This window comes from Bison bison, unplaced genomic scaffold (genome assembly GCF_000754665.1).
Source record: "Bison bison bison isolate TAMUID 2011002044 unplaced genomic scaffold, Bison_UMD1.0 scf7180017864485, whole genome shotgun sequence".
Classification (NCBI taxonomy): Eukaryota; Metazoa; Chordata; class Mammalia; order Artiodactyla; family Bovidae; genus Bison; species Bison bison.
The window spans coordinates 8519279-8535753 of NW_011495045.1; the positions used below are offsets into that span (position 1 = coordinate 8519279).

The 16475-nt window shown below is 37.0% G+C and overlaps 1 protein-coding gene across 2 annotated transcripts in view; it reads right to left on the minus strand.

Moving 5' to 3' along the window:
• GULP1 (GULP, engulfment adaptor PTB domain containing 1) overlaps window positions 1-16475 on the minus strand; it is a 329829-nt gene that overhangs the window by 51291 nt on the left and 262063 nt on the right. For both annotated transcript variants that reach the window (XM_010862917.1, XM_010862918.1), the window contains exon 6: window positions 11215-11313. In XM_010862917.1, the coding sequence (XP_010861219.1) occupies window positions 11215-11313 (99 nt within the window). The remainder of the gene's footprint in view (window positions 1-11214; window positions 11314-16475) is intronic.

Genomic DNA, 16475 nt, shown 5'->3' on the forward strand with positions numbered 1-16475 from the left:
AAGGCAATGCCAAAGAATGCTCAAACTCCCACACAATTGCACTCATCTCACATGCTAGTAAAGTAATGCTCAAAATTCTCCAAGCCAGGCTTCAGCAATAGGTGAACCATGAATTTCCAGATGTTCAAGCCGGTTTTAGAAAAGGCAGAGGAACCAGAGATCAAATTGCCAACATCTGCTGGATCATGGAAAAATCAAGAGAGTTCCAGAAAAACATCTATTTCTGCTTTATTGACTATGCCAAAGCCTTTGACTGTGTGGATCACAATAAACTGTGGAAAATTCTGAAAGAGATGGGAATACCAGAACACCTGAGCTGCCTCTTGAGAAACCTATATGCAGGTCAGGAAACAACAGTTAGAACTGGACATGGAACAACAGAGTGGTTCCAAATAGGAAAAGGAGTACGTCGAGGCTGTATATTGTCACCCTGTTTATTTAACTTCTATGCAGAGTACATCATGAGAAACGCTGGGCTGGAAGAAACACAAGCTGGAATCAAGATTGCCGGAAGATACATCAATAACCTCAGATATGCAGATGACACCATCCTTATGGCAGAAAGTGAAGAGGAACTAAAAAGCCTCTTGATGAAAGTGAAAGAGGAGAGTGAAAAAGTTGGCTTACAGCTCAACATTCAGAAAACGAAGATCATGGCATCTGGTCCCATCACTTCATGGGAAATAGATGGGGAAACAGTGGAAACAGTGTCAGACTTTATTTTGGGGGCTCCAAAGTCACTGCAGATGTTGACTGCAGCCATGAAATTAAAAGACGCTTACTCCTTGGAAGGAAAGTTATGACCAACTTAGTATATTGAAAAGCAGAGATATTACTTTGCCAACAAAGGTCCTTCTAGTCAAGCCTATCGTTTTTCCAGTGGTCATGTATGGATGTGAGACTTGGGCTGTGAAGAAAGCTGAGCACCGAAGTCTTGATGCTTTTCAACTGTGGTGTTGGAGAAGACTCTTGAGAGTCCCTTGGACTGCAAGGAGATCCAACCAGTCCATCCTAAAGGAGATCAGTCCTGGGTGTTCATTGGAAGGAATGATGCTGAAGCTGAAGCTCCAATACTCATGCAAAGAGTTGACTCATTGGAAAAGACCCTGATGCTGGGAGGGATTGGGGGCAGGAGGAGAAGGGGACGACAGAGGATGAGATGGCTGGATGGCATCACCGGCTCGATGGATATGAGTTTGAGTGAACTCCAGGAGTTGATGATGGACAGGGAGACCTGGCATGCTGTAATTCATGGGGTTGCAAAGAGTCGGACACGACTGAGCGACTGAACTGAACTGAACTGAACTGAAGATTAATACTACATATATATGTCTATGCAGTATATATATACTGTGTGTGTGTATATATAAGTATGGTGGTTTAGTTGCTAAGTCTTGTACGGCTCTTATGACCCAATGGACTGTAGCCTGGTAGGCTCCTCTGTCCATGGGATTCTCCAGGCAAGGATGCTGGAGTGGGTTGCCATTTCTTTCTCCAGGGGATCTTCTCCATCCAGTAATCAAACCTGGGTCTCCTGCATTGCAGGCAGATTCTTTACCAACTGAGCTACAAAGGATTGTAACTATAGCATCTGTCACGTGATCCTTCCAGGTTCAGAGATTGACATGTCTGCTTGCTGAGATTTGATCTATAACTCTGATTCACATTACTGATCATCGGCTGAAAATGAGTACACAAAATGAGCTACAAAAGTAAATGTCTACAACGCTGCATTCTTTCCTTGCATACAAAACCAAAGGTAAGTCATCAGAGAGTTGTCTGCCAGCATGAAAATTAAAATGAGGCTCTATGCTGTATGACTGTAATGTTTAGACACTGCTAGATAGCCTGATTCAGCCATTTCAACAGCAAGGAGGTACAAATGTTCAACTTATTAAGGCTTCTGCCGAAGGCGTCTTTCCTGAGACTATCCTTCTCCTATACTTTGCCTCACTGGCCTGTCTCTTCCTCACTGACATATTTTTTTGTTTGTTTGTTTTAACAGTATTAATACAGACCACTCTTTGAATAGCAAGACATTGTCAAGGGTTGTTACACACATTGATTGAAGATATCAGTGGCAAATAATGGATTAGTAAACTCTGCAGATCTATGAAAATATTTCCATAATCTGTTTACAGGTAGATTTCCTAGGGCTTTCAAATTGAATTAACTGGTCAGTAAGCTTGCTTAGTTGCTCAGTCATGTCCGACTCTTTGCGACCTCATGGATTACAACCTGCCAGGCTCCTCTGTCCATGGGGATTCTCCAGGCAAAAATACCGGAGTCGCTTGCCATGCCTTCCTCCAGGGGATCTTCCCAACTCAGGGACTGAACCTAGGTCTTGCATTGTAGGCAGATTCTTTACCATTTGAGCCACGAGGGAAGCCTGGTCAGTAAACATGCTACCATATTAAAATAAAGCATTGGTAATATATATTTGTAAAATGATTGGGGTTGAATGTTAATCAGTTTTTTGAAACTGACTTTCATGATCTTATCAAAATACTAAACAGTAATTCTGAGGCATTATGAATAAAGAGCTATGTTTATTTTCTAGGGCTTCCATAACAAAATATCACAGACTGAATGGCTTCAACAATAGAAATTTATTTTCTCACAGTTCTGGAGGCTTAAAGCCCAAGATCAAGGAATTGACAGGTTTGGTTTCTGCTGAAGCCTTGCCTCTTGGCTTACAGATGGCTGTCTTCTTGCTATGTTCTCACATAGCTTTCCTCTGTGTTCACACATACCTGATGTCCCCTTCTCTTATTGTAAGGACACCAGTCTTATTGAATTAAGGTCTAATTTGAACTCATTTAACTCTAATTATCTTAAAGGTTCTATCTCCAATTATGGCCATATTGTGAGTTGGGCTTCAACACAGGAATTTTAGGTGAAAATTACATTCACAACTACATATTAATGTGAATGTGGAGTCAGCTCAGTTCAGTTGCTCAGTCATGTCCAACTCTTTGTGACCCCATGGACTGCAGCACACCAGGCTTCCCTGTCTATCACCAAATCCCAGAGCTTATTCTAACTCATGTCCATCAATTTGGTGATGCCATCCATCCTATGTCATCCCCTTCTCCTTCCGCCTTCAATCTTTCCCAGCAGCAGGGTCTTTTCCAGTGAGTCAGTTCTTTGCATCAGGTGGTCAAAGTATTGGAGTTTCAGCTTCAGTATCAGTCCTTTTGATGAATATTCAGGACTGATATCCTTTAGAATGGACTGGTTGGATCTCCTTGCTGTTTAAGGGACTCTCAAGAGTCTTCTCCAATACCACAGTTCAAAAGCATCAACTCTTTGGTGCTCAGCTTTCTTTATAGTTCAGCTCTCACATCAATACATGTCTACTGGAAATAACAATAGCTTTGACTAGATGGACTTTTGTTGACAAAGTAATGTCTCTGCTTTTTAAGATGCTGTCTAGGTTGGTCATAGCTTTTCTTTCAAGAAGCAAGCATTTTTTAATTTCATGGCTGCAGTCACCATCTGGAGGGATTTGGAGCCCCCCAAAATAAAGTCAGCCACTGTTTCTACTGTTTCCCCATCTATTTCCCATGAAGTGATGGGACCAGATGCCATGATCTTCATTTTCTGAATGTTGAGCTTTAAACCAACTTTTTCACTCTCCTCTTTCACTTTCATCAAGAGGCTCTTTAGTTCTTCACTTTCTGCCATAACAGTGGTGCCATCTGCATATCTGAGGTTATTGATATTTCTCCCGGCAATCTTGAGTTCAGCTTGTGCTTCATCCAGCCCAGCATTGCTCAATGATGGTCTCTGCATGTAAGTTAAATAAGCAGGGTGACAATATACAGCCTTTATGTACTCCCTTCCCAATTTGGAACCAGTCTGATGTTCCATGTCCAGTTCTAACTCTTGCTTCTTGATCTGTATGCAAATTTCTAAGCAGGCAGGTCAGGTGGTCTGGTATTCCCATCTCTTTAAGAATATTCCATAGTTTGTTGTTATCCACACAGTCAAAGGCTTTTGCATAGTCAATAAAGCAGAAATAGATGTTTTTCTGGAAATCTCTTGCTTTTTTGATGATCCAATGGATGTTGGCAGTTTGATTTCTGATTCCTGTACCTTTCATATATCCAGCTTGGACATCTGGAATTTCAGAATTCATGCACTGTTGAAGCCTGGCTTGGGGAATTTTGAGCATTACTCTGCTAGCGTGTGAGATGAGTGCAATTGTGTGGTAGTTTGAACACTCTTTGGGATTGCCTTTCTTTGGGATTGGAATGAAAACTGACCTTTTCCAGTCCTGTGGCTATTGCTGAGTTTTCCAAACTTGCTGGCATATTGAATGCAACACTTTCACAGTATCATCTTTTAGGATTTGAAATAGCTCAACTGGAATTCCATCACCTCCACTAGCTTTATTTGTAGTGATGCCTCCTAAAGCCCACTTGACTTCACACTCCAGGACATCTGGCTCTAGGTGAGTAATCATACCATTGTGGTTATCTGGGTCAAGAAGATCTGTTTTGTATAGTTCTTCTGTGTATTCTTGCCACCTCTTTTTGTATCTTCTGCTTCTGTTAGATCCATACCATTTCTGTCCTTTATTTGAGCCCATCTTCGCATGAAATGTTCCCTTGCTATCTCTCATTCTCTTGAAGAGAGTCTTTCCCATTCTACTGCTTTCTTCTATTTCTTTACACTGATCACCGAGGAAGGCTTTCATATCTCTCCTTGCTATTCTTTGAAACTCTGCATTCAAATGGGTACATCTTGCCTTTTCTCCTTTGCCTTGAGCTTGTCTTCCTTTATCAGCTATTTTTAAGGCGTCCTAAGACTTGGGAGCCCCTTGGACTGCAAGGAGATCCATCTAGTCTGTCCTAAGGGAAAGCAGTCCTGCATATTCATTGGAAGGACTGATGTTGAAGTTGAAACTCCAATACTTTGGCCACCTGATGCAAAGATCTGACTCACTGGAAAAGTCCCTGATGCTGGGGAAGATTGAAAGAGGGAGGAGAAGGGGACAACAGTGGATGAGATGGTTGGATGGCATCACTGTCTCAATGCACATGAGTTTGAGTAAACTCCAGGAGTTGGTGATGGACAGGGAGTCCTGGAATGCTACAGTCCATGGGGTCGCAAAGAGTTGGACATGACTGAGTGACTGAACTAAACTGAACAGACAACCATTTTGCCTTTTTTTTTCTTGGGGATGGTCTTGATCACTGCCTCCTGTACATGAACCTCTGTCCATAGTTCTTCAGGCATTCTACTATTGGATCTAATTGCTTGAATCTACTTGTCACCTCCATTGTTTCATTGTAAGGGATTTGATTTAGGTCATACCTAAATGGTCTAGTGGTTTTTCCTACTTTGTAATCTGGAAAAGATTATATTTTTATTTTTTTTCCCATTGGATCTGTAGGGGAGATATACAAGCACTTCACATATATAGTGTTACCATGTGTTACGTGCTGACTTTTGTCCTCCTACCCAAATTTATATGTTGAAGGCTTACTTCCCATACCTCAAAACACAACTATATTGTGTTTCCAACTTAATTGGAAATAAGGCTTGAAAGAGCTGATTAAGTCAAAACAAGGTCATTAGAATGGTTCCTCATCCAATCTGACTTGTGTCCTTATGTTTGTTGTTGTTATTCATTCCATAAGTTGTGTCCCATTCTTTGTGGCCCCAGGAACTATAGCACACTAGGGTTCCCTGTCCTTTAGTATTTCCCAGTATCTCAAACTCATGTCCATTGCATGAATGATGCTATCTAACCATCTCAACCTCTATTACCCCCCTCTCGTCTTGCCCTCAATCTTTCCCAGCATCAGGGTCTTTTCCAGTAAGTCAGCTATTAGCATCAGGTGGCCAAAGTATTGGAGTTTCAGCTTCAGCATCAATCCTTTCAATGAATATTCAATGTTGATTTCCTTTAGGATTAACTGGTTTCATCTTGCTGTCCAAGGGATTCTGAAGAATCTTCTGTAGCACCACAGTTCGAAAGCATTAATTCTTAGGTGGTCAGCTTTCTTTATGGTCCAACTCTCATCTTTACATGACTACTGGAAAAACCATAGCTTTGACTATGTAGCCTTTTATCAGCCAAGTGATGCCTCGGCTTTTTAATATGCTGTCTAGATGTTTTTCCAAGGAGCAAGTGTCTTTTAATCTGGTGACTTCAGTCACCCTCTGCAGTGATTTTGGAGCCCAAGAATATAAAATCTGTCACCGTTTCCACTTTTTCTCCATCTATTTGCCATTAATGATGGGACTAGATGCCACAATCTTAGTCTTTTGAATGTTAAGTTTTAAGCCAGCTTATAAGAGGAAGTGACCTTATCAGAGGAAGAAATTAGACACACAAAGAGACGCCAGGAGTGTATGTGCAGACAACCATGTGAAGAGACACCAAGAGGGCTGCCATTTGCTGGCCAAGGAGAGACGCTTCAAAGGAAACCAAGCTTGCTGCTGTCAGTTTACTCATGAACTTCCAGCCTCCAGAACTGTGAGAAATAAATTTCTCTTGTTGGAGCCGCAAGGTTCTGTGGTATTTTATTATGAAAGCCATAGTAAACTAATGCACTGATTATGTCTACAGGTAATAAGGGTCAATCAGGGCACTTTACTGAACATCATACAGCTTTTGTCTTCTTTCATACTCCGTGAACCAAACTTAAATGCATCTCTTTCAAAGCATATGAAGAAAAATTCCTAAATACAAGATGAAATACCTTTGCATACACTCAATATAGATTGTTACGTCCCAGACACAGGCTGAAGAACAAACCACTCAGAAAGCAAATTCAAACTTTGCTTTCCCCCCTATAAATCCTATAGAGTTTTACATTGTCATTAACTGAGAACTAGATAGTTTCAATGGGTGAGTGTGTGTGTGCTCAGATGTGTCCAACTCTGTGTGACTTCATGGACTTCGGCCCGCTTGCTACTCTCTTCATAGGATTTTACGGGCATGAATACTGGAATAGGTTACCATTTTCTACTCCAGGCAATCTTTCTGACCCAGAGATTGAACCCACATCTGCACCTTCTGCACTGCAGGTGGATGCTTTACCGCTGAGCCACTGGGTAACATATTTTAAATATTCATTAAAGTAGGAGTGTGATTGCAATTAATGATTCCACACAAATAGAGACCAAAAGAAAGCAGGAGTAGCAACACTCATATCAGATAAATAGTACTGGAGTGGGGTGCCATCGCCTTCTCCGATATCAGATAAAATAGACTTTAAAACAAAGGCTGTGTAAAGAGACAAAGAAGGACACTACATAATGATCAAACGAACAATCCAAGAAGAAGATACAACAATTATAAATATATATGCATCCAACATAGGAGCACTGCAATATGTAAGACAAATGCTAACAAGTATGAAAGGGGAAATTAACAGTAACACAATAATAGTGGGGGACTCTAATACTCCACTCATACCTATGGATAGATCAACTAAACAGAAAATTAATAAGGAAACACAAACTTTAAATGATATAATAGACCAGTTAGACCTAATTGATATCTATAGGACATTTCACCCCAAAACAATGAATTTCACCTTTTTCTCAAATGCACACAGAACCTTCTCCAGGATAGATCACATCCTGGGCCATAAATCTAGCCTTGGTAAACTCAAAAAAATTGAAATCATTCCAAGCATCTTTTCTGACCACAGTGCAGTAAGATTAGATCTCAATTACAGGAGAAAAACTATTAAAAATTACAATATATGGAGGCTAAACAACATACTGCTGAATAACCAACAAATCATAGATGAAATCAAAAAAGAAATCAAAATATGCATAGAAACGAATGAAAATGAAAAAACAACAACCCAAAACCTGTGGGACACTGTAAAAGCAGTGCTAAGGGGAAGGTTCATAGCAATAAAGGCTTACCTCAAGAAACAAGAAAAAAGTCAAATAAATAACCTAAATCTACACCTAACGCAACTAGAAAAGGAAGAAATGAGGAACCCCAGGGTTAGTAGAAGGGAAGAAATCTTAAAAATTAGGGCAGAAATAAATGCAAAAGAAATAAAAGAGACCATAGCAAAAATCAACAAAGCCAAAAGCTGGTTCTTTGAAAGGATAAATAAAATTGACAAACCTTTAGCCAGATTCATCAAGAAACAAAGGGAGAAAAATCAACTCAATAAAATTAGAAATGAAAATGGAGAGATCACAACAGAAAACACAGAAATACAAAGGATCATAACAGACTACTATCAGCAATTATATGCCAATAAAATGGAGAACTTGGAAGAAATGGATAAATTCTTAGAAAAGTACAACTTTCCAAAACTGGACCAGGAAGAAATAGAAAATCTTAACAGACCCATCACAAGCATGGAAATTGAAACTGTAATCAGAAATCTTCCAGCAAACAAAAGCCCAGGTCCAGACGGCTTCACAGCTGAATTTTAGCAAAAATTTAGAGAGGAGCTAACACCTATCCTACTCAAACTCTTCCAGAAAATTGCAGAGGAGGGTAAACTTCCAAACTCATTCTTTGAGGCCACCATCACCCTAATACCAAAACCTGACAAAGATGCCACAAAAAAAGAAAACTATAGGCCAATATCACTGATGAACATAGATGCAAAAATCCTTAATAAAATTCTAGCAAACAGAATCCAACAACACATTAAAAAGGTCATATATTGTGACCAAGTGGGTTTTATCCCAGGGATGCAAGGATTCTTCAATATCCACAAATCAATCAATGTAATACACCACATTAACAAATTGAAAAATAAAAGCCATATGATTATCTCAATAGATGCAGAGAAAGCCTTTGACAAAATTCAACATCCATTTATGATAAAAACTCTCCAGAAAGCAGGAATAGAAGGAACATACCTCAACATAATAAAAGTTACATATGGCAAACCCACAGCAAACATTATCCTCAATGGTGAAAAACTGAAAGCATTTTCCCTAAAGTCAGGAACAAGATAAGGGTGCCTACTTTCACCACTACTATTCAACATAGTTTTGGAAGTTTTGGCCACAGCAATCAGAGCAGAAAAAGAAATAAAAGGAATCCAAATTAGAAAAGAAAAAACTCTCACTGTTTGCAGATGACATGATCCTCTACATAGAAAACCCTTAAGACTCCATCAGAAAATTACTAGAGCTAATCAATGATTATAGTAAAGTTGCAGGATATAAAATCAACACACAGAAATCCCTTGCATTCCTATACACTAATAATGAGAAAATAGAAAGAGAAATTAAGGAAACAGTCCCATTCACCATTGCAACGAAAAGAATAAAATACTTAGGAATATATCTACCTAAAGAAGCTAAAGACCTATATATAGAAAACTATACAACACTGGTGAAAGAAATCAAAGAGAACACTAATAGATGGAGAAATATACCATGTTCATTGATTGGAAGAATCAATATAGTGAAAATGAGTATACTACCCAAAGGAATCTATAGATTCAATGCAATCAGTATTGCATTGAATACCAATGGTATTTTTCACAGAGCTAGGACAAATAATTTCACAATTTGTATGGAATTACAAAAAAACCTCAAATAGCCAAAGCAATCTTGAGAAAGAAGAATGGAACTGGAGAAATCAACCTACCTGACTTCAGGCTCTACTACAAAGCCACAGTCATCAAGACAGTATGGTACTGGCACAAAGACAGAAATATAGATCCATGGAACAAAATAGAAAGCCTAGAGATAAATCCACACACCTATGGACACCTTATCTTTAACAAAGGAGACAAGAATATACAATGAAGAAAAGACAATCTCTTTAACAAGTGGTGCTGGGAAAACTGGTCAACCACTTGTAAAAGAATGAAACTAGAACACTTTCTAACACCATACACCAAAATAAACTAAAAATGGATTAAAGATCTAAACATAAGACCAGAAACTATAAAACTGCAGGAGGAGACCATAGGCAAACACTCTCCGACATAAATCACAGCAGGATTCTGTATGACCCACCTCCCAGAATATTGGAAATAAAAGCAAAAGTAAACAAATGGGACTTAATTAAAATTAAAATCTTCTGCACAAAAAAGGAAACTCTAACCATGGTGAAAGGACAACCTTCAGAATGGGAGAAAATAATAGCAAATGAAGCAACTGACAAAGAATTAAACTCAAAAATATACAAGCAACTCCTACAGCTCAATTCCCAAAAAATAAATGACCCAATCAAAAAATGGGCCAAAGAACTAAACAGACATTTCTCCAAAGAAGACATACAGATGGCTAACAAACCATGAAAAGATGCTCAACATCACTCATTATCAGAGAAATGCAAATCAAAACCACAATGAGGTACCATTTCACACCAGTCAGAATGGCTGTGATCTAAAAGTCTACAAGCAATAAATGCTGCAGAGGGTGTGGAGAAAAGGGAACCCTCTTACACTGTTGGTGGGAATGCAAACTAGTACAGCCACAATGGAGAACAGTGTGGAGATTCCTTAAAAAACTGGAAATAGAACTGTCTTATGACCCAGGAATCCCACTGCTGGGCATACATACCAAAGAAACCAGAATTGAAAGAGACACGTGTACCCCAATGTTCATCGCAGCACTTTTTATAATAGCTAGAACATGGGAGCAACCTAAATGTCCATCAGCAGACGAATGGATAAGAAAGCTGTGGTACATATACATACTGGAGTTATTACTCAGCCATTAAAAAGAATACATTTGAATCAGTTCTAATGAGGTGGATGAAACTGGAGCCTATTATACAGAGTGAAGTAAGCCAGAAAGAAAAACACCAATACAGTATACTAACGCATATATATGGAATTTAGAAAGATGGTAATGATAACCCTGTATGCGAGACAGCAAAAGAGACACAGATGTATAGAACAGTCTTATGGACTCTGTGGGAGAGGGAGAGGGTGGGATGATTTGGGAGAATGGCATTGAAACATGTATAATATCATATAAGAAACGAATTGCCAATCCAGGTTCGATGCAGGATACAGAATGCTTGGGGCTGGTGTACTGGGATGACCTAGAGGGATGGTATGGGGAGGGAGGTGGGAGCGGGGTGCAGGATGGGGAACACGTGTACACCCGTGGTGGATTCATGTTGATGTATGGCAAAACCAATAAAATATTGTAAAGTTAAAAAAAAAAAGTGCAAGAAAAAAAAAGAAAGAAAATGGAAAGATTAAAAAAAAAAAAAGAATGCTTCTGATGTTCAAAAATAAGCCTTACCTTTGTTTTGGGTTCTAGAATTTTTACTCCATAAATTGAGATTTGCAACTCAACTTTGGGAATTTTCTGGCCTTCAGATTTCTTAATATGTCTTGCAAACTACAAATGAAAATTTATTCACAAAATTGTAATTTAGTCTATGGAAAATGAACACAAACATATATTTAGAGTTTACATTCAATGCTGAAATTTCATGAAATAAATTATTGCCTATTGCCCATTATATTTTTATAAACCCCACACAGCCTCCAAATATTTAGAAATCACAGTGATCTACCATTACTATCATTAAAATCAGGCTGATTCTCAATAACTTTAAAAAAACTTAATATACTTCTTTCATGATATTTCAAAAATCATATTCATATCAAACAGAAAATAAAAACTCTTTGTCTGAAAATAAGCAGAGATATCTTTTCCTGTGGATCTTTTGTTTTTAATGATTTTAGGAAACTTGCAGTCCAGAGCACTAGATCTTTGCATTTCCAGATACTTACATTGTTTGGTATACTGTCCTACTTAATGAAATCAATGAATGAAAAGAGACAGATTACCATATTCAAACTGAAATGATTATCCCAGCTAAAATACTCAGAACTAGACTCATTCTAGAGATATTTAAATGTACTGGTTTTATCTGGCAGTGCTACTCTCCCGACCTTCCTTCTCTCCTCCCTCCCCTACCTCCACCTTTCTTTTCAAGAAACAGAAAAAAATTATTGAAAAAAATTGTATTTATTAACCCCTCTTACAGGGCTCAAAAAGTTATTTCCTAGTATAACACACACACACACACACACACACACACACATATATATATTTAGCATATGGATCATCCTAACTTGATTCAAAATAGATTATCTGTAAGGCAACGTGGAGTTTGGTCATCTTTTGTGTGTCATATTTATTTACATTGTGTATTTCCTTCTAATTTAGGACAGATGTAAACACATGTGGTATACTTCAGTCCCAGAACAGAGAGTGGTTAAAGGCCTCTTTCTCCTTTCATGGCTTTGTACGGCCATGGAGAATAATATAATTAATGCATATATGGATGCCTTGAAGTGTCTGCCTTGATATCCAGGGCAGGGTGGGTGGGTGGAGGAGTTCCATTTGTTTTATTCCATTTTGGATGGTATAATTTTTTAGTTTACTCTCTGTACTATCCTATAAATATAGGCAGTTTTTTTCTTCAGTATTAAGCAGGCTTACATTCTGCACATAAATGTGACTAATTCATGCCAGGGTTTTTTTGTGTGTGTGTGTTTAAGAAACATTTTTCTTCAGTGCAACTCTTTACAAATTATCCCAGCTCTCTCCCAAAGAAAGTGGATTAATTTGTTTCTTTTCCCTTCATAACCTTCTTCCTGTATTGCTATAATCAAAACAATTTGGGGGTTTTCACATATGGAGGCTGACAACATAAATCAGCTGCTTTCCATCCATGTGAATGCATCTGAACAAAGCCAGCCCCATTGCTGGCTGCGGAAGCAGTCTGAACTGGCTTCCTGGGTGCTGCTCCTTTCCAGAAACAGACAATGAGCAATAGCTCTTGAAGCCTTTTTCACATTGGGACACAACCGTTCCTCTGACCTCTTTTAGTTTCCAAACGCCCATCACAAAACAACCACTAACATTAAACTTATGTCTTTTCTGTCAGAAAGAAAAGAAAGGAAGAAAGAAGGGGAAAATTTGAACAAGGGGAAGAAGTAGGGGCTACAAGTAGAGAAAATAAAGAGGGGAGCAAGGAGGGAAGGAGAGGGAAACAAGAGAACGAGACAGAAAAAGAAAAATAAACATAAAATATTTGATCTATGGTTTATGAAGCCTTTTCCTTTGCTTCATATCAAGATAAAGTGATTGTGCTCAAAGAAGATTCAGAAATCATCCAGTCTGATTGGCCCATTTCAAAGATGAGAAAATAAGTCTCAGGAGAGTTACTTTGGTCATAAAATAGGTCTGTAGAAATCAGGCTTAACTGTTTCACAGACCTTGAAAAACATTTAAGCTGAAGGATATATTTGTTTAATCTGTATTTTAAACAGTTTAATATTCTCATTCCTGCTTGTATTTTTTAAAGATAACCTTATCCTATAGCTTGCATGATCCCTCTAAGTCTTTTCCTACTTGCAGATCTCTGAATTGCATTCTGAAATACTTGTAATTTATATTTTGAAGATACATTCATGCTTATATTGTATTCCTTTCTCTCCCTACCTACTATTTGAATTCTAATGCTGAAAAAGCCTTTTTGAAGTTTTTTTTCCTCCCTCATCTTTGTTTCAGTGAATACATTTTTTGGTAATCTAGATAGAGTGATCTACTAGTAAAACTTGAATATAATAATCGAGTAAAAATGTTCAAAGGGAGTAAAGCCTAAGAATTCTGGAGGCTATCTGGATACAACAAACAAACAAAATAAAGCTTTTATCATCATGAAATGATGAAGTATCAATAGAAGTACTGTATAAAGTACTGCATAAAGTACTACGTTAAATGTATGCCACTGGCAAATAGAGCAGCTAAAGCAAATTTAAAGAGAGCACTGCTGAGTTTCAGTATCATCCTAACAGTTTCTATTCATTTCTCAAAGGACTTAAAAAAGTGAAATCTAACTATATTATTAATGTAATACACATTATTAAGCAATTAAAATTAATGAATTAATTCTAATCCTCTTTGTGGTTTTTATAAATTGTTGATTTAATTAAAAGTTTTGATAATCTCACAGGGAAATCAGTTATGTGTATATGTTTTAGCAATTAAAATAAGCCCTAATCATTTCATTAATTAAATAACTGGTGATAAAAACAAAACCCATTTGCAGTAGGCTACACAGGGAGCATGAAGTCAAGTGGAGAAACTGGTGGGCCTAGATTTAACAGAACATTTTATTAATTCCCAAGTCCACAATCCTTCATGTAATATTAAGCTAGCTCTGCTTAGGTGAGGGGGTCTGTCCTCTAAAACTGGGGTCCAGGAATGCTGCTCCCTGGTTATCTCCCAAAGAATCCAAGAAGTTTTGGCCTTGCATACCAAAATTCATCCACATGTAAATATCACAGACTGTTTATGAAACTCTGACATTGTTTATGAGCCTGCTGACATCTGTAGTAGTTGTATTAAAAATAAATAAATCACTATTAAAACAAGATTCCTAAAAGTAGCTTTGATACTAAAAATAAGAAGTAGAAAGGCTTTTTTAATTATTACTTTTTGAAAATTTTGGCATTTTCTTAAATCATAGACTAAAACATGATTAAGAGATGGAAATTGTTGAATGTGATCGAGAACTAGAAAACATGCTGTTTTGTCATATATAGAACTTTTGAAAGTAAACACATAAAAATTATGATATTGAACAAAACGTTATAAATTGTGAATTCTCCACAAAACAACAGAAAAATAGTACCCAATAAAATAAAGTTCTAAAATTTTTCTTGAGAAATAATTAGGCATAAATAATCATAGAAGCATAAAAAATACATTATTGAGAATCATGGAAGTTTTCTATCATCTTGTATTAGCCTTACATTTTGAATATTTCTTTAAATTCAGAAGCTAATAGATTAATGTTGCAAACATCTGAAAAATTACCAGGTTTAAATAAAATGTTACCTTGTGGGGAAAATAAAATCAAATACTGAAATATAGTGGATAGTACACAGAATACATATGTTTAAGAAAAATAAGCAGTAAATTAAAATTAGATATGTGTACTCAAAACCCAGTTAATAAGCAAATTGTTCTTTTTCTTTTTTTTTTTTCAGTAGAACCATAGCACCATCTTCTGGCTATCTTTACATGACAACAGAATTAAAGAGGAGCCAGTGTCTAGGTTCTTAAACGTAAACACTCTTATATACTTTGAGTTGTAGCATCTGACCTTTGACACAAATAAACAAAAAAATTAAGATAGACATGAATAAACAACACTTTTTATTATTTTAATTATTTCACGAATTATTACCTTTATATATATTTCCCTGATCTACAAACATTTTGCAATCAACAGACTAAAGATTGTTTATAGGATTAAGTATTCTGAAAGGCACTTGAAAGAGAAAAGCTATTATCAACTGAGTATACATTTTTTAAACTACATTGGATGATTTTTATCTTATTGTAAATCACATTCCTTTACTAACAGAGTCCATTTCCAAACACAAACTACATAAGAATTAAATACAAAGTTTCCTAATAGTAGCTTGTTTTAGAAGACATTTCATCTCAAATATCTTTTTATATATTATCACTCACTACATAATTGAATGCTTTGGGGTTTGCATTTGGGTTCATTTCATAAAGGACCTCCTAGGTACAAAGAAACATTAAGTGCAAATATCATTATTCTATTATAAACATTCTGATTATAGTGAAGTTGGACTCATGTCCAAAGTGTGCAACATTTTGAACATTTAGATGGAATCTTATTCTAAATGTTGTCCATAAATTGTGAAACATTTTAAATCCTGTTTTAGGGCTTAAAAGTATTTGCCAAACAAGCACAAGTACACTTTTGTCTAGTGAAGGTCACTCAGTCGTGTCCAACTCTTTGCGACTCCATAGACTATACAGTCCACGGAATTCTCCAGGTCAGAATACTGGAGTGGGAATCCTTTCCCTTCTACAGGTGATCTTCCTAACCCAGGGATCAAACCCAGGTCTCCCACATTACAGGCAGATTCTTTACCAGCTGAGCCACAAGGGAAGTTTAATTTTTTTTTTTTGTCTAATGAATTGTTAAAAGTAATGATTGGCTTGTCCGCCTTTTTTTTCCAGATGGGAGTGATATCACCTTGGAACCTTTTAGTAGATTTCTTTAAAAACAGGAAAAATATAAAAATTATGTAAAATAAATGGATACAAATTATCTACTTTTATTTCTTTACCCAGAAAACAAGCCAACTCACTTCAATTTTTTTTTCTCAATTTAAACAGTAAATTCCACCCGATATGACATTCTCAAAGCGAAGTAATACATTTTAATGTCTGTGGCTTTGCCTGGTGCAGAGGCCTACCCATACTATACAATAATTGGATAATCTCAAAACTAAATAAAGTTAGAGGAGGGTTGTTTCTCAAAAAAAAATTCTGAGAACAACCAGAGAGAATAACAATAAAGTGTGTTAACAAAATAGTGTTATGTTAAATTTTCTTAATGTGATAAACATGAGAATTCTGCTGAAGGAGTTTTTGAATTTTAGTATCTCAGAGGAAACAATGTCTTTGGGGATGGAATGCAATTAGAAAAACATGCA